Raw genomic sequence first — 19,806 nt, forward strand, 5'->3', positions numbered from 1 at the left:
AACGATACAAAAATATGGGGCTTGTATTTCATAATTAAATACAAACATTTTGTGCGCGTGTGTGTGTGTGTATGAATATATATATATATATATATATATATATATATATATATACTTAACTCCAAAAGAAACGCGAAAATTTTAAAATATAAAAAAACCCACATTTGAATAAACTATGTACAAATCGATTAAGTTGACCAATAGCCATCTTGTCAGCGTATCCAATTCCACATAACGCATGAAAAAAACGAGTACAGTGTGACGTCACGCACGTGCTGAAATTGACGACCAAAATCGATCTGGAATGCAAAACGGGTGGATCATGAAAGATGCGAATTGCACGTGAAACACTACCAGGCCTGGGTATAAAAGAAACGCCAGACAGCAATGTTCAACTCATTTTACGAGTAGCGATACAACGATGCCACAACTTAACGCTGATTCCAGACATAGAGCTTTGGGGAATTTGGAGGCCGGAATGGATGCCAGGCAGGTTGCACGTGCTTTCGGTGTCCATGTCTCGACAATCTACCGTCTCATAGACCGATTTCTACAGAACAACAACGTCGTCGACCGTCCACGTAGCGGCCGTCCCAGAGTGACGTCACAGCGCCAGGACCGTTACATGGTCCGAACTCACATGCGTGATCGGTTCGTACCAGCCACCACAACAGCCCGGCAGACAGTGGGAACCCACAACCGCCCCGTTTCCTACACCACGGTACGACGTCGTCTGATCGCCATCCATCTGAACTGTCGTCGACCGTACATTGGACAACGTCTCACACAGCGACACCGACTTGCACGACACAACTGGGCTGTTCTGCATCGACAGTGGCGGAACCGACAGTGGCAGAACATCGTCTTTTCCGACGAAAGCCGCTACTGCTTAGATAGGGCCGACGGTCGTATGAGGGTGTGGAGGCGTCGAGGTGAGCGCTTCACAGATGCGTGTGTTATGGAGAGGGACCGTTGGGGAGGGCCTTCCGTCATGCTGTGGGGTGCCATATCCTGGGGACGTCGTGTACAACCTGTCATCTTCGACAACAACGGCCGAGGACGCGGCAGGGGCGTCACAGCACAGCGCTACATCGACGAAGTGCTCACGCCTGTGGTGGTGCCTTTTTTCGCGGGTCACCGTCAGATGGTTTACCAGCACGACAACGCCAGGCCACACACGGCACGGGCCACCCAGGCATTCCTGGCACAGCACAACATCATCACAATGGACTGGCCAGCTTTAAGCCCGGATCTGAACCCCATCGAGCACTTGTGGGACGAGGTTCAGCGCATGATGAACCAACGCCCTGCTCCCGTGGTGACACAGCAGCAGCTCCGCCAGGCCGTCGTGGACACCTACAACAACGTGCCCAGGGCCTTCATCAGGAACCTCTTCCTCTCCATGGGTAGGAGGTGTGCGGCGGTCATGGCCAGCAATGGCGGACACACCCGCTATTAGTGGACATGTTTGAGTGGCATGTGACGCCATTGAAGAAGCGCCATGGCCTTGACATTTCAAATGACAATGCGACCTCGATTTTTAACATGTCAATAACATGAAATCTCATCTTTACGAATTGTTTAAGTTTTTCATAGAAACGATTATTTTAAGAACTTTGGGACGTATTTCAATGAGTGCACTCAAAACCTCCAATCTACGTATTCGCGTTTCTTTTGGAGTTAAGTATATATATATATATATATATATATATATATATATATACACACACACACACACACACGCACAAAGTTCGTATATACACACGCACACAATACACACACACACACACACACACACACACACAATGGACTCTGTCCAAACCGGTGTCACATATAATTTGCACTCCCCAGTCAACATTAAATACGTAGAGCAACGACATGAGCAACCATTGTTTGTTTAACGACAATTCATTCAATTCAATTCAATTCAATTTATTGCAAATTACGAAACAAGCTGGTGTCAGTCAACAGATAGAAAAAAACAAAAAAACAAACATACAACATCTATAACATCCATGGGCGTCATTTGGTGGGGGACAGGGGGGACATGTCCCCCCCCCCACACTTTTAGCAGGGGGGGGCAGAATATCTGATGTCCCCCCCCCCCCCACTTTTTGGGATGGCAAAAATAACATATTTCAAGACAATATTTATTTGCGTTTTACTTTTACGGTCATTTTTACCTGGATTGTCAACTTTTGCATATCTTACATTATCTGGAATGAATATCTGTTCATATAGGCCCGAGGTCCCGATGTTACCATATTCTGATATTCTGAGCATGTACAGTATACATGGGATGATATATATTTGATTTATTTATTTTTTATGTCTCCAGAGTGTGAATAGTCTACTGTAAAACATGAAATATTTGCGGCTATTAAATTTTGCGGTTTTGACCATGAGGCAATTTTGCTCAGATTTAATTTTGCGATTTTTTCCCTTGCTGTATGTTGAACATATATGGAACAAATACTTTTATCTCGCCTTCATGTAAAATTCTTTAATCTCATTGGTTGTTTGCCGTTGGACAAATCCCTTATACCCCTGTGGGCGGAGCCAAATTCTCTTATACCCCGTTTGTAATTTCCAACAGTTTCCAGCCACCCCAGTTAATGCTAAAGCAATAATTAGATTATAAATAACATTGATCAAGTATACATAATTAATTTTATTTTTACTATAAAATACATTATTTCAATACTTTTAAAAGCTGCAATGTTGAACTCGGCCACCTAATTACGGTCGTGGTGTTATTGTATTAATGCGCGATTAGCAACAGTTGGTTTTTGGGGGGTTTTTTTTACTACATACATTTCTGATAAAAATTTTTTTTATATTTTTGTATTAATATCTGTTTCAGACAATTTCGTATTACAAACATTTGAAATTAAAAACTCGTTTATCGATGGAACTATTTTTCGTCACTGGCAAGCGGTTTCGTTCGCGTCCGCGTGGTACGGCTCCGTTAATAAATTGTTAACAATTATTGTCTGGCGTTATTTTGATTATTTGGCTATATGGTTTAACATGTCGGCAAGATAAATTCTTTGTAGAAGCATCTCTCGGGGTATATGGCTTTTTATGTACCCTCTGTGTGCTCTTTTACCCACTCGCCTTCGGCTCGGGGTAAAAGAACACACAGAGGGTACATAAAAAGCCATATACCCCTCGTGATGCTTCTACAACTTATAGTGGACGATTTAATTTTGCGGTTTTAGAAGTAAGCCTACCGCGAAATCCGCAAAATAAATCGGACGCAAATATTTCACATTTACAGTAACTTTCAAACACAGTGAAACACGTCACTTTGGCAACTACATTACACGTGTAGCACGTCACGTGCAACGTAACTAATTAATTCACAGGGATTTGCTTGGATTAAAAATATATGAAACACGTTGTTTCAATAGTACTAGATTAAGTTAAACAAACCACGTACGGATTTTATTGAAAGATGGATATGCGTAAATTCTTTGCACCTGTTACCACGAATTTGAAAACTGCAGAAAATGACAACTCTAGTCTTCCCGAGCAGTCGGTGCCAGCGATAGTAATTGATAATAAACAGGAAGACACGTCTTCTGAATCTAGGTGAGTTTATCAGTGTAATAATAATGTGTGTTTTTCCACAAGCTGAATAGGCTTTCATGTCAATGTTTGTACCTTGATAAATAATCCAAATTGATTTCTTTTTAGTTACTGTAAATGTATTCCATGATTTGTCCCTGATTTTCCCCAAATGATCAAATTCCATGATTTTTCCAGACCTGGATTTTTTTCCAATTTTCTCTGATTTTCCCTGTCCGTGGGAACCCTGTTTCAGTAATAACAGCTATGATAAATGAACTTTTGATGCATATTTTATAATATCTTGTGTGGGTAATTTGTATGCATATGTGTTATGCCTATTTAGTTGCCTTCTCTCTCTCGGTTGTTATAGGTCTGGGACTGCCTAATTCTGTCCCTGAAGCTGCGTCCACTAGAGGCGAACACGAGCAGGACATCCCAGATGAACCGTATCAACCAGATGTCAGCTGTATTCCATCACAGAAACTTGCGACGAAAAATCTTAAATTTCAGCAACGCTGGTTCTCCAACTATCATTGGTTGCACTTCGACTCAAAAACTGGAGGGGTTCTGTGTCATGTATGCATTACAGCAAAACGGAAGAAGCTGTCCGAGCTCACTAAATGTGGAGAGGAGTCTTTTGTTGCAAGAGGTTTTACGAATTGGAAGAAGGCCATCGAGAAGTTTGATGTACATGAGAAGTCAAACAGTCATCGCTTATCGCTAGAGAACATCAAGTTTCACAAGACGCAGCAATCTGTTAGCGCTCAGATCAGCAGTGGTGTGCTCGCCGATCAAGGTCAAGCTCGAGTGGCGCTAGTGAAGCTGATCTCCACGTTGATGTTTGTGGCAGAACAAGGACTTCCACTCCGTGGTAAAGAATCATCGGAAGGCAACTACAAGAAACTACTTGAACTTCGTGCAGAAGACGTTGCAGCATTAAAGAGCTGGCTAGCCCGGAAGCAAAACTTCACGAGCGGGGAAATACAGAATGAACTGCTGCAAATAATGAGCCATACAGTATTGAGAGAACTGTGTAAAGATGTTCGAACCATGTCCAGTCTGTTCGGAATAATAGTGGATGGCACTCAGGATATACAAGGCATCGAACAGGAATCCATATGTGTACGCTATGTGACTGACAACTTGATGTGAGAGAAGACTTCCTTGGCCTCTACAACATCTCATCAACGACGGGGCAGTCGATTAGTAGAATGCTGGTTGATGCGCTGATCAGGCTACAGCTTCCCATTGAGCAGCTACGAGCTCAGACATACGATGGAGCTAGTAATATGTCTGGGAAATACAGCGGCTGTCAAGTGGAAGTCAAGAAGGTGCAACCTTTGGCCAAATATGTCCACTGCGGTGCACATATCACACACCTTGTGACATCGAAAGCTGTTCAGATTGCCCCGTTCATCAAGGATGCTCTTGATCACGTGCATGAGCTTGGCAAACTCTATGATGGATCTGGCAAGTACAAACACCTCTATCTGCATCTTCATGACGACGACACTGAAAAAGGTTCCCCTACATGTTTGAAGCCCATTTGTCCTACACGATGATTGACGCGTGCTTCAGCTGTGACCACGGCCTTGCATAACTATGCAGATGTGCTCGATTCCTTGCAGGAAGCATCTGCTGAGTTTGGGACAAACACTGGTTCTCGAGCGAACAGAATTTATACATGTCTGTCTTCAGGAAAGTGCATCCTAGGGTTGCTCGCATCTCTGCCGATCATAAACTGTTTGGAAGCCTTGAACAAGTCCCTACACGGTTCTGGCATCAACGTTTCCGGGATGTTGGAGTCCGTCAAAGTCGTGAGCGGTGAGCTCAAGAAACTGCGATCCATTGTGAAGTTTTCGGATATATACCAAGCAGCCAAGGCAAAGATCGCAGAACTCGACCTCACTCCACTGGCTATCCCACGTCAAAGAAAGCGTCCTAAAAGACTCCAGCAAGGAAACGCAGAGGCCTTCACCACAGATACAGCCGAGCAAATGTACCGCATTCAGTTCTTCACTGCAATTGACACAGCAATAACCAACCTGCAAGATTATTTTGTCTCATCGGACCTTGCCAAGTACCAAGAACTGAGTGCTTTACTGCTGAATGGCACAACATCAAACGAAGATGCTATCATACAAGAATACCCAGAACTGACAGAAAGTCTCAAAATCGAACTATCCTTCTATAGAAACCACCATCCCGCATCGACACTGGAAGGACACAGGTTAATATTCAAGGCTATAGAGCCCTCTGTTAGGCGTATGTTTCCGCAAGTGGAGAGGCTGTTGCGTTTGCTTCTGGTCTCCCCTGCCAGCTCGTGTGAAGCAGAAAGGTCGTTCAGTGCCCTACGACGAATTAAAACGTGGCTGCGCTCCACAATGACACAGAAGCGTTTAAATCATGTTATGGTGTGTCATGTACACAGGGACAGGCTGGGAGCTGTAGACTATCAACAGATCGCTGAAGAGTTCATCGATAGATGCTCCGACTCTCGTCGCAAGGTGTTTGGGAAATTTTGAAATTGTTCGCTTGCTGATCATGCTCATGATACACAAACTTGTGGCAATATACACGATCGTGGATGTTCATTGTTAATTGGTATTGATTTGTAGTACATATACATTAGTGTAAAATTCTATTGTCCAAACATTTGTTGGCAATAAAGTATGTTTCACTTTGTAGTATATTATGTAATGTATTTGCAGACAGCCAATTTTACAATGACTCGATGGAAACTATGTGAATATAAATTGCAGTATATATTTCAGAAAAATATTCAGTGTACATGATGGTGCACTACTCTTAAATAATGTTCTCAGACAGCCACAATGACCTTCTAAGGCCTAGGGCGCTCGCGATTAGTCGCACGAAATATTGTTAGAACCCAATTGTCCCCCCCCCCCCCCCCCCACACTTTTTCCTTGCAAATGACGCCCATGATAACATCTTTATCAACAACAACAATTAATAATAATAATAACAATATTAATGTACATGCCAGACGGAGAAACAAAGTATTTATAAAAATAAATGGTTACAGTACTGGGGAATAATTAAATTAAATTACTGCCCCACTGACAGCTGGAACAAGAACTTTACGTTTAGAAATACAGCCGTCAATAAATGTTAATACACGACATTTATAATGTTTTAACCAAAGGAAGTTAGATGGACGATCTGAAATGCAAGGGAAGAAAAACGAATTTTACACGACCTTGCAAACGATTTTCCGTTAAAAATGGAAGATTATTGTACTTGGCAAAACAAGAGAATGAAGATCAAATAAAGGTAACTTAATTTTGGTGCATGTTAGTAACATATGTGGATATCAACGTATTACACAATAATATACACATGGATTATTATACATATAACGTACCCTCAACATTCATTATTATACACCTAATCTACACACATCCCATTCCTTATTATTCGCAAAATCTACTCTCCACATTTATTATTATACATATACGCTGCACTTTCCATTCATTATTATACATAAAATCTGCACTCCCCATTCATTTTTATATACATAATATACACTCTCCGTTTATTACCATACATATAATCTGCACACCCCATTCATTACTATATAAATATAATCTGCACTCCCTCATTCATTACTATACATATAATCTGTAATCCCCATTCAAGCGAACACATTACCACCTGGGTACTTCCCTTCTCAAATCGTCATGTAAGTCAAACTTGATCTGTAATAATATATGATAAAGCTCTATAAAAAATTTCAGCTCAATATCTTGAGGCGTTGCAAAAATAAAGTCCAGAAAAATAATTTTTGTATCTCCTAAATTCATTAATTCTAGGGACATATATCTGACAAAAATAGGTAAATCGTAATGAACGTCAAACTTGATCTGTAATGATAAACTATAAACTATACGGAAAATTTCAGCTCAATTTCCGTATTCCATAATTCGGTCAAAATTAGTAAATCGTCATTAAAGTCAAACTCATGTTCTATTTAATGACGCATTCAAGACATTTCCGTATTCCATAATTCGGTCAAAATTAGTAAATCGTCATTAAAGTCAAACTCATGTTCTATTAATGACGCATTCAAGACATTTTACCTGTGGTTATATAACATCATATACATAGTTAAGGACCACATAGATAACAAAAGAGGAAACCTGCTATCGCCCGTCCATGGGTTAATTTGAATGATTTAAAGATACAAATACAAATACAAATAAGTACAAATGGGACGTCATTTATCTAAATAAAGTGTGTTTTGTTTAACGACATCACTGGAGCACATTGGTTAATTAATCATCGGCTATTGGATGTCAAACGTTTGGTAATTCTGACATGAAGTCATCAGAGAAAACCCGCTAAATTTTTCCTAATACAGCAAGGAATCTTTCATATGTACCATCCCACAGACAGGATATTACATAGCACGGTCTTTGATATACCAGCCGTGGTGCACTGGTTGGAAAGAGAAGTAGCCCAATGGACACACCGACAGGGTTCGATCCCAAACCGACCACGCATCAAACGAGCGCTTTACCACAAGGCTACGTCCCATCCCTTCATTTATCTATCTCAATAACTCATCCAAAACTTTGAAACTACTTCACATCACTAGCTTTTTGTTGTTGTTGTTTGTCTGTCTGTTTGTTTGTTGTTGTTTTGTGGTGGTTTTTCTTTTGTTGTTGTTTTTTCTTTTTCTTTTATTTTATTTATTTATTAGGGGTTGGGGGTGGGAGGACATTTTCTTGTTATTCACCTGCTACTCTGTCCTGAGAATTCTTCTACCAAATCTGCCATTTCAATTGTGGTCATTTGTTTTTGAAGTACCCAGTAGTACCGTGCATCCGTGGTATTTGTTGAACCTATATTCAAATGAAATCATAAAATTAGTTTTGTATGTTGGTCTCAACAATATTTTAATAACATTTTGCAGTCATGGCCCAATGTATATGAATGGTGTATACTATGTAACAAATTCATATTGTTTTAACGCACTGTCTAAGTGTTTGGCATGCATGTAAGTTTACAATATATTACTTTATAAAACTAATTTCGCATATCAATATCTGTGTTAGCCCTATATCGAAGTTAGACCCATTGCGTTATCAATCAACCTCAATGGATACACTGTGTTGATGGTGATGGTGATGATGATGATATTATTATTATTATTATTATTATTATTATTATTATATTATTTTTCTTACACACCCGTTGGCGTTATTTTTGGTTACACATGGTTGTTTACACATACACACTACGTGTGTTGACAATTTCAAGACATACGACTGGCTGCTCCTAGGTGATGACCAGGTCACCAATGCCATGCATACAATGAAAAATTACACAATGGAAATCGATTAGACTGTAACGTATAGTTAACCTGGCATTCATGTGTCTGTGACGCGTAAGTCAGCTACAAGTGCAAAGGCAGTAAATAAAAGGTGTTAAAATTTGCTTTAAACCTGTTTTTTGATGATATGTAAGAAATAGAATAATACATTCGTGTCGGTTAAATACCATTTATCTCCCATCTCGTTGTTTAAAAACGTATCAAACTCGCTTTCGCTGGTTAGATACATTTTAAAACAACTCGTTGTGAGATAAATTGTATTTAACGGCCACTCATGTATTATTCTCTATGTAATGCACTTTTTAAAGCTTGGATAGGTTCCATTAGACACTATTGTAAAATAATCCTTTTCAATATATATTTATAAAGAGATGAACGTTTGACAGGTATATCTAGATGTATCACACTGGTTTGTAAATTATATTAGTCATTAATAACACCCACCTGATGATTGGAGGAAGATCATAGTGAGATCACTTCAGCAACAGTAGTCTTGTTTAATGACTGCCGACCTTGTCCTTGAATTGGTGTTCTCAGTAATATATCTAAAATAGCATGTTTACAGCTGTATTTTTGTATAATTCGTAAAAGACCACATTTATTATATATTTGCACAAATATATTATACCTCTCTGAAACATTTTGTAAAATTTTGGGCTTTCGTTTTTGCTTAGTGTCTGTCAGTTTTTTTTAACAGAGAAAGAATAGGTGGGGAAAAAGGAGAGAGAAAATCACAGTATGAAATGTGTACAACAGCTTTAAAAAAAACCCTGGTTACCAGTGCTGAAGCTCTTGCTTTATGCAATAAAACCGATTTCTAGACAAACTTTATTCATGATGAGTTGGTTGTTGCACTGACTGAGACATCTTGCAAAGATCTGAAATGAGACTAACATTTGTTGTGTAGTATGAGAACGCAAATATCAAAACATTAACAACCACAATAACACGAAGTAAGTACAGATAGTAGGCCCTATCCATAGTTAACACAACCATAGCACAAACAGGTTGTAATTTCGTATAATTTAGTTTAAGTTAGTTACCGGTAGGTTTATTTAGGGTGGTGGTGGTTTGGGTTCGGTGTTAACCGTCTTAGTATTAAGATGTTTAGTGTTAGACTTGTTCGTGTTCAAAATCTTTGTGTTACCAGTGTTAGTGTTACTGTTAAGTATTAATATGTGTTAAAGTGTTAGTGTTATCAGTGTTATCAGTGTTATTGTTAGTGTTAAAAGGTTAAAAGTATTATTGTTAGCAGTGTTAAGAATATTATTATTAGCATAAAGTGTTAAGAAATGTTAGTTTAGGTTTGGTGTTGGTGTTAGTTTAGGTGTTCGTGTTAGTGCTAAGTTTGTTTTAGTGTTAGTTTTAGTTTTAGTTTAGGTGTTAGTATTAGTGTTAGTTTATGTGTTAGTTTAGGTGTTAGTTTAGTTTAGGTGTTAGTGTCAGTGTTAGTGTTAGTGCAAGATTGGTTTTTAGTGTTGGTGTTGGTATTAGTGTTAGTTTAGGTGCTAGTGTTAGTGTTAGTGCTAAGTTTGTTTTAGTGTTAGTGTTAGTGTTAGTGCAAGTTTGGTTTAGTGTTAGTGTTGGTGTTTGTGTTAGTTTAGGTGTTAGTGTTAGTGCTAAGTTTGTTTTAGTGTTAGTGTTAGTGTTAGTGCAAGTTTAGTTTAGTTTAGTTTAGTTTAGTTTAGTTTAGTTTAGTTTAGTTTAGTTTAGTTTGGTGTTAGTTTAGGTGTTAGTTTAGGTGTTAGTGCTGAGTTTGTTTTAGTGTTAGTGCAAGTTTGGTTTAGTGTTGGTGTTAGTGTTGGTGTTAGTTTAGGTGCTAGTGTTAGTGCTAAGTTTGTTTTAGTGTTAGGGTTAGTGCAAGTTTGGTTTAGTGTTAGTGTTTGTGTTTGTGTTGATGTTAGTTTAGGTGTTAGTGTTAGTGCTGAGTTTGTTTTAGTTTTAGTGTTAGTGTTAGTGCAAGTTTGGTTTGTGTTGGTGTTAGTGTTTGTTTAGGTGCTAGTGTTAGTGCTAAGTTTGTTTTAGTGTTAGTGTTGGTGTTGGTGTTAGTTAGGTGCTAGTGTTAGTGTTAGTGCTAAGTTTGTTTTACTGTTAGTGTGAGTTTAGGTGTTAGCGTTAGTGTTAATGTTAGTGTTAAGTTGGGTTTAGTGTTAGTGTTTAAAATAAGAAATGAGACGTTCTCTATAAATTGGATATTAATAAAACAATATCAACTTTTACTTGGTATTAAAACTAAAACTTTAAAATCAAAGAATCTAATCATAAATTGTAAACAAATATATGTATAAATGAAATGTATAAATAAAAAGTAAACAATGGCTTTCTGTTAAATATTGATATATACAGCCATATATACCCGATCGAACGTTGTTGTTGGTTTAAAACAATATTTTATTTGCCAAAACATACTGGGATTGGTCAACAGGCTTAGCCTATATTAAGACCTCGCCCTACAATTTACATGCGGATACATGTTTAGATGCCACAGACTATAGTAGATTTAAAGGAGGAAGAAAAGAAGAGGGGATAGAGTGAAAGGTGTAGGTATAGTAAATAGTAGTTGTTGGTGGGGTTTTTTTTTTTTTTTTTATTCTCAAGATAATAATTGGCACAACATATTTCATTAAAAATATGTCATTTGAACAATTCCATTTGAAATAAAGTTATGGGGTACTTTTACCTTTGTAAAGTGAAAAACGTTTCCTAATTTTCTTCAAACAGACGTCACATTTCGAAGAGACATTTTTGACAGGTTCTCCATGTTCATATGTAATGAAGCGTTTGACTCAAAACAGCAAATAACCAAAAGAAACATAGCCGTGAGTAAAGTGTTCACCTTGTTAAACCTGTACACAGCTGTGGCGTTAATTAAACCCCAAGCTGAAAACGTCGGGCCCGGTTAGTATTTGGATGGGTGACCGCCTGGGAACACCGGGTGCTGTAGACCAAAAAAAAGAAAAAAGAGGCCGAACCCGGGGTTGTCATGCTCGAAACCTTAGTGGTATAGGAGCATGTTAAAAACAGTATGCTGAAAACCAGTGCAAGGACACAAATGACAAATACCACCTACACAACACAAATGTACAAACAGCCAGTATACGAATGAATTAACACAACTTTATTCGCATTAAACCTAGTAGCCCTTGAGCACATACTATATACAGAGATATAATGTTTGTATACAACTTTTATAACGTAAAATCGTATTGACACATAATTCGGTTACATTAGTGACATGGCGCGCTTGAGTATTAACATGATGTTTATAAAATAAATCATTGCAAAGCTATAGGTACACATTATATATATATATATATATATATATATATATATATATATATATATAACTTTCTACTTATGCATTCACATTCACATGAATGAATGGTTTGTTTATGTTTAACGACACCACTATAGCACATGATTTATTAATCATCGGCTAATGGATGTCACACATTTGGTCGCTTTGACGTCTAGCCGTAGAGAGGAAACCCGCTACATGTTTCCATTAGTAGCAAGGAATATTTTATATGCACCATCCCATAGACAGGATAACACATACCACGACCTTTGATATACCAGTCGTGGTACACTCGATGGAGCGAGAAATAACCGAATGGGCCCACCGACGTGGATCGATCCCAGATCGATCGCGCATCAAGCGGGTGCACAGAAAGTCACACCTACTTAAAAACATCATAGTTATGTGCCTAAAAATAGTGTAACATTTGACAGGTACGACGTAGCAGAGGAGCTGGGGGCCTTTAGCCACACACCAAATATTTTAAATTAAAAACGTATTACTGACATTTTTGTTTGGCATAATGAATATATCTTCAAGCATATAATTAAAAACATTTCCCACGGTAGCCAATGATTCTCTAAAATTTACTTAAACACGCTATCAAAATAGTCAAACCAGTTCAGTCAATGTTTTAATACGAGGTCCTACACATTGCAAAATGATATAATTGTGCTATTATAATTTGCACTCCCCTGGATTTGCACTCTCCAGTCAGAGTTATACATAGAATAAGCACTCCCCAGTGCATATTATACATATAATATACACTCCCCCAGTCTATATTATATGTATAATATGCACTCCCTCTGAATAATATACACTCCCCCTATATTATACGTAGGCTATAATAGTGTTTTAATCACTCACATAATTATATTGTTTTAGTGTTTTGTTATGTTTGTATGGCCAGAGCATTTTGTAAAAGTTGATATAAATCTCAGTGGTAAATCTAGATAGGTATGTGAACCAGGGGCGGACCCATGGAGGCCAAAACGTTCCTGGATCCGCTCATGTAAATTTGCAGAATAAAAATAATAACTTATTATGTGTGGTGATCAGATGGATCCCAGAATCTCTTTACCCACCCCTTGCTTCGCTTACTTCCGATTAATATGACAGAAATTATGTGGAGATAATATTGCAAAGCTTGGTCTTAAACGGGTTCATATTTTAGAACCAAAACACATTACTTCAGACCCACCCTACCCCAGTTAAGTGCCACATTGTATGCCCACTATCATTCCTGCATTATGTGTTAATATCAGGGATCCGATATTGACAACCATTGTTTGTTTTAAAACATTTATAACTTTTTAAGTAAAGGAAGTTGTAGACGATCTGAAATGCAAGGGAAAAAACCCTAATTTTAGACGACCTTGCAAACGATTTTCCGTTCAAAATGGAAATTTATTATACTTAACAAAACATAATAATAATAATCAAATATTGGTAACTTAATTTTGGTGCATGTTAGTAACATATATGAATATCGGCGTATAAAACAATAATAAACACATGTCATAGATCTATACTATAGTTGTAAGTAACGATACTAATCATGTATACAATTTACATTTATAACGTATACATTCATGATTATCTCGATGCACAAGGGATAAAGCGTTCGCCTGATGCGCGGTCGGTCTAGGATCGATCCTCGTCGGTGGGCCCAATCGGCTATTTTTCGTTATAGCCAGTGCACCATAAAAATCTACTAATGGAAAAATATAGCAGGTTTGTTAAATCTAAGACTGTCAAAATTACCAAATGTTCGACATCCTATATGCGATAATTAATACATCAGTGTGCTCTAGTGGTGTCGTTATTTATTTATTTTAATTGCACAAGCCTAGGAACAGTGAGTTGATGCTACACGATTCATTAAGTTCAGTGCGTGATAATAAATAGATCATTATTATACACATAACCTGGAATTCACATTAATTATTACACATCTGTTAGTATTAAGTCTATACTCCATGTTCATTGTTATACATATAATCTACACTACCAATTCATTATTATACACATAATCTACACTACCCATTCATTATTATACATATAATCTACACTACCCATTCATTATTATACATATAATCTACACTACCCATTCATTATTATACATATAATCTACACTACCCATTCATTATTATACACATAATCTAAACCCCATATTCATTATTATACATGTAACCTACTCTCAACATCCATTATTTTACATATAATCTACACTCACCATTCATTATTATACACATAGCCTACACTACTCATTCATTGCTATACACATCATCTGCACTACCCATTCATTATTATACACATAACCTACACTACTCATTCACTGCTATACACATCATCTGCACTACCCATTCATTATTATACATACAATCTCCACTCTCCATTAATTATTATACACATAGCCTACACTACTCATTCATTGCTATACACATCATCTGCACTACCCATTCATTATTATACATACACTTTCCACTCTCCATTCATTATTATACACATAACCTACACTACTCATTCACTGCTATACACATCATCTGCACTACCCATTCATTATTATACACATAACCTAACATAACATTTTATTATTTTTTTTGGTTAAAGGCCAAACTCTTTCCGCTTAATTTTCCTGGGGCTAAAAATATAAAATTAAATATTTAGATTAAATTTTCTTTATTTGGAACGCCCGTCGAAAATGTTTTGTAATATTAGGAATTAGTTGTCATATTCATAAGTTTTAGACAAGCCTTCTGAATTAAGCCATTCAATTGTAGTATAAAGTCAAAATTGTCCCTATTAATTAAATACCTTCTGTCCGATGCTCAGCCACTGGCTTTGTCAGAGACTGGACGTGGGATGGACGTGCCTGAACCTCTTTTGGATATAGGCATAGGAGAAGCCATGTGTTTAGGGAAGTGACGTCACGTATCAGCATGCGCGCGCATCTGGTAGGCAGAAGTCTATCATAATGGCCATTAGTAACAAAGCGAACTAGCGTAGCGTGAATAGCAAAGAATGGCCAACATGTGCTTAAATTACCGCTTGTAGCACGGGAACGCTATTCTACATAGCTCATGTATGGAGGAGATACATGTACTCTTTCCACCCATAAAATTTGACGATTGACCGAGTTCAAAACTATAGCAAACTTCCTTTTTTTTCTTTTTCTTTCACCTGAATAAATATTTTTAGTCCATGTATTTTTAAAGCGTCTGGTCCATATTTCAAGTAAAGCATTACAAACGAGCGCGCGCACACACAAATAAAAATAATAAAATAAAACGAGTAGGCCTATATTTTTTATTTAAAACTGTTTAAAAGAAATAATTGGCCTACACTTTGTTAAAGGAAATTATTTCTTTAAAGAATTTTAAATAACCCATATATATATATATATATATATATATATATATATATATATATATATATATATATATATATATATATATGAACATTTGTTACAAATGAACAACCAGTAGACAATATATAGACAGTAGTTATATATATATAACACATCAGACTTGTCTACTGGTTCATTTGTAAGGCTTTTCATCAACAATAAATTTAAGCAAGTATCTTATTAGAAAACTTTACAAAAACTTTAAAACTATTAATTTTATCAAGTCCTTTTTTATTCCTTAAACTTGCCGATATCGGATACATATTAACACATTGTATTAAAATGGAGGAACCTAAATTTAGTTTCCATACATGTTCCATGACCACACATACATTGCTCCCTCTAGCTACAGCGTCCCTTTTTAAATATTAGTACAGAACTTAGCCTTTTAAACCGGATACATCTCAAATTTACTTGGTCCCTCACCTTTGTGGTTCCATCTTCAGAACATTTTGTAGCATTATTTTTTATATATATATACATAAAAATTGCCATTAATATTTTAATCGTCTAATCCCATGCAGGCCAGGACATAGTTTAATACGCAGTCGATCTAGGATTGATTCCTGTTGGTGGTCCTATAGGGCTGTTTCTCATTCCAGCCAGTGCTCTACAACTGGTGTAACAAAGGCTACACTATTTATTATCCTGTCTGTGGGCTGATGCATATAAAAGGTCCCTTATTGTTAATCGGAAAGAGTAATCCATTGTGTGACAGCAGCAGGTTTCCTCCCTAATATTATCTGTGTGATCCCTAAACATGTCTGACTATATATCCGTAATTAAAATGACTTGAGTGCATTGTTAAATAAAAGATTCCTTCCTTTCAAATCTAAAACAGTGTCAGTTACCTTTGACAAGAGGCACAGTTTCAAAGGCTATCACTTTCAACCTGATTAATAAACCAGTTAAAACAACAAATTACTGTAAATGGTAACAATACAATGTTTTAATGTAAGACACACATTAACACAATGCAAATATCATTTGATCATTGGTTTATAATGATAATAGAAAAAGAAAATAATAAATATGTGTTGTCTATTGTTTCTCGATATAATTTTATTGATTTTGTAAAGTCTGTTTTGATTAGAAAATAGAGATCCTGGTAAAAAAAAGATTAAATCCAAGTGTTATCAATGTCATCATCACATACTGAATAGCCCCAATAATATTGCATATGGTAGTTTGGAAAGTCAGTGAAAAAGGTTCTGGTATCCTTCTTATGCACAGAAACATGAGATACTGTAGAAAAGAATCGCTGAATCTAATACCAGTGTTCTCCTTAGCATTCCTTAATTCACCCTAAAACTTAAACGCCCTTAATTCATCGTGAAAGGCCCATTTTTCATCCAAGAGTTGCCGGTTCTCTTTTTGTCAATAAACAGGGATCACTGATACCTAAAAAAAATAAGAAAATTGGTAAATTTCTATGATATATAAGTATGAAAGTTTTATATTGTGTATATTGAATATTATTGAAATATTTGAATACACATAAATGTATTTGTGAAGACATATTGACATCTGTCACTGATGACAATAATACTTATAAATACAATCAGCTCCCCTTTTCTTTCTTTATTTATTTGCTGCAAACAAATTCAGATAACTTATATAATAAATGCATGTAACATAATTTATGTTTTTAATAAAATATGGTGGCTATCACCAACTTGTGGATCAATATCCAGTTTTATTATTAGTATTTATTTATTTTTAATCCCAAACAAATGATTTAATACATCTGATATCCCACCCTGAAATGTTTATACCTTTTATTTTATTATTAAAAAATCAACTTACACATTACAAATACACCTGTGGATCATTTCTTCAATAAAAAAAAAGTAAAACATTATAATTAACATATAATATAATTAATAAATGGAAATATTTCAGAACCATTTTCATATGAAACAATATATATATGCTTGATTGCACACACACACACACAGCAGCTCCCTGTTATTTAATTAAAAATATAAATACTCCAGCCACCTACATATTTTATGGCATAATACAATATAAAATATATTCAGATTTTTGTTTTACCCACTATAATGGATCTGTCAATACAAACAAAAAGTTACATAAAACGTTGTTTGTCGATTGACTGGGTAGGCCTACTGTTCACAGGGTATCTTTGTTTTCATGTCAGTTTGGTGGGGGCTTTTATTATTATTTTTTTTAATTTTATTATCTTTTCAATTTTCATTTCAATAAATACTGACGTGTATTAGTATTACGAATGAATAACATACAACAAACCTTGTATAAAATGACGATCTCCGTTGTGGGATGGGCAAAGTGGGTTATTTAAAATTGTTTAAAGAAATAATTTCCTTAACAAAGTGTAGGCCAATTATTTCTTTGCCAGTTTTATAAAAAATATAGGCCTACTCGTTTTATTTTATTATTTTTATTTGTGTGTGCGCGCGCTCGTTTGTAATGCTTTACTTGAAATATGGACCAGACGCTTTAAAAATACATGGACTAAAAATATTTATTCGCTATAGTTTTGAACTCGGTCATCGTCAAATTTTATGGGTGGAAAGAGTACATGTATCTCCTCCATACAGGAGCTATGTAGAATAGCGTTCCCGTGCTACAAGCGGTAATTTAAGCACGTGTTGGCCATTCTTTGCTATTCACGCTACGCTAGTTCGCTTTGTTACTAATGGCCATTATGATAGACTTCTGCCTACCAGATGCGCGCGCATGTTGATACGTGACGTCACTTCCCTAAACACATGGCTTCTCCTATATAGGCACATTAATAAAGTAACAGTACAGTAATGTATTCAGTATTTAAATATAGTCGTGGAGAGTGCATATTATATGTTTAATAATAACTAGGGAAGTGCAAATAATTCAAAGGGAGTGCGTATTATACGTGTAATAATAACTGGGGGAGTGCAAATTATACGTATAATAATGACTGGGGAGTGCAAATTAAATGATACACCGGCGTCTATCTCAACTGGCATTATGTGTAAACCGGCACAATTTTAATGTCCCGTTCAGCTACCGTTAATTTATTAGGAAACAAAAAATCTGTCGACACCGGATGTCTTCTATTCCGGACTTCGGATGCAGATTTAAGAACAAAAGAACCTTTCATGTAGTAATTAGCTCTGTCTACACCGGCGCGCGATCTTGCCCCTATACCGTCTACATCGGCATGCGATCATACCTACTGTCTGCCAGTGGTCCCCTTTTAACAATGACGGCAGGTCCCCGGGAGGCCTAATTAGGACACCACAGAAAGTGTTATGAAATAATTGCGCCTCTTTGAATGCTTAACAAACAATGAACAACACCTGTAGTAACGGGTGTAGGTAGCAAGATAAATCGTATTATTATTTGTATGTGTTCATACCTGCATTGCATCATATCGATATGTCAAAGGCAATAAATTCAGATCCCTATTTTATGTAATATTAAAGGGACATTCCCGAGTTTGCTGCAATTTTTAAGATGTTATCGACTAAAAGAAACTTTTTAACGTTTGTAATTATATATCAAATATATTTTTCTGCATAACATATTAGTGGCCGTATATTAAACGTGTTTCTGATCGTTCTAATATTTGTACTAGGTTAAATTTCATTTATTTAAAAAAAAAAAAAAAAAACATTTCGTACATACGAGATTATTTGAAGACAAAATCCAGTTTGGGCTTCTTACAAATATTAAGATGACCAGAAACACATTGAATATACAAACACTAATATTCTAAACCAGAAAATATATTTAATATAGAAGTTTAATTTTATTAGTCGGAAACATCTTACAATGCAGCAAACTCAGGACTGTCCCTTTAATGCCTACCGCTTTAGCTATTAATTCCTACTTCTCAAAATCTAAAATACAGTATGTTTTTCAAATGGCATGCAACTTTGTATAGTAGGTTTGTTCTGAACAAGCAGCCCGTTGAACTAAATCCCTTGAACAATGTGATTCAAGATCTTTAACAAAAACAAAGACAAAAAGGTTCCGTTTTCGACAAAATGTAATATCTTAGTCGGCTGTTGTTTTCCTTATTGATTGTTTTTATGTGTGTTTTGTGTGGTTTTGTTTGTTTTGTTTTGTCTTGTTCCTTTATTTATTTATTTATTTATTTATTTTTATTTATTTATTTATTTTATTTATTGTGATGAAGAT

General features: G+C 36.3%; 2 protein-coding genes across 2 annotated transcripts; both read left to right on the plus strand.

Annotated features, from left to right (window-relative positions):
• The first annotated feature begins 3,457 nt into the window (after positions 1–3,457).
• LOC121385874 (zinc finger MYM-type protein 1-like) lies at positions 3,458–4,725 on the plus strand. The gene is made up of 2 exons (XM_041516665.1): positions 3,458–3,594; positions 3,987–4,725. Exons 1-2 carry the CDS (start codon positions 3,458–3,460, stop codon positions 4,723–4,725), a joined length of 876 nt encoding a protein of 291 aa, XP_041372599.1.
• Positions 4,726–4,784: 59 nt separating this feature from the next.
• Positions 4,785–6,098, plus strand: LOC121385875. Its single transcript, XM_041516666.1, has 2 exons — positions 4,785–5,094; positions 5,272–6,098. The coding sequence occupies exons 1-2, from the start codon at positions 4,785–4,787 to the stop codon at positions 6,096–6,098; spliced, it is 1,137 nt and encodes a 378-aa protein (XP_041372600.1).
• Positions 6,099–19,806: the final 13,708 nt, after the last annotated feature.

The sequence above is a fragment of the Gigantopelta aegis genome, chromosome 12, assembly GCF_016097555.1.
Source record: "Gigantopelta aegis isolate Gae_Host chromosome 12, Gae_host_genome, whole genome shotgun sequence".
Classification (NCBI taxonomy): domain Eukaryota; kingdom Metazoa; phylum Mollusca; class Gastropoda; order Neomphalida; family Peltospiridae; genus Gigantopelta; species Gigantopelta aegis.

Coding starts and splice junctions, on each gene's coding strand:
- LOC121385874 (XM_041516665.1), top strand. CDS start 3,458: ATGGATATGCGTAAATTCTTTGCACCTGTTACCACGAATTTGAAAACT. Junction 3,595..3,986: donor GACACGTCTTCTGAATCTAG/GTGAGTTTATCA, acceptor TGCGTCCACTAG/AGGCGAACACGAGCAGGACA.
- LOC121385875 (XM_041516666.1), top strand. CDS start 4,785: ATGCTGGTTGATGCGCTGATCAGGCTACAGCTTCCCATTGAGCAGCTA. Junction 5,095..5,271: donor TGACGACGACACTGAAAAAG/GTTCCCCTACAT, acceptor GTCTGTCTTCAG/GAAAGTGCATCCTAGGGTTG.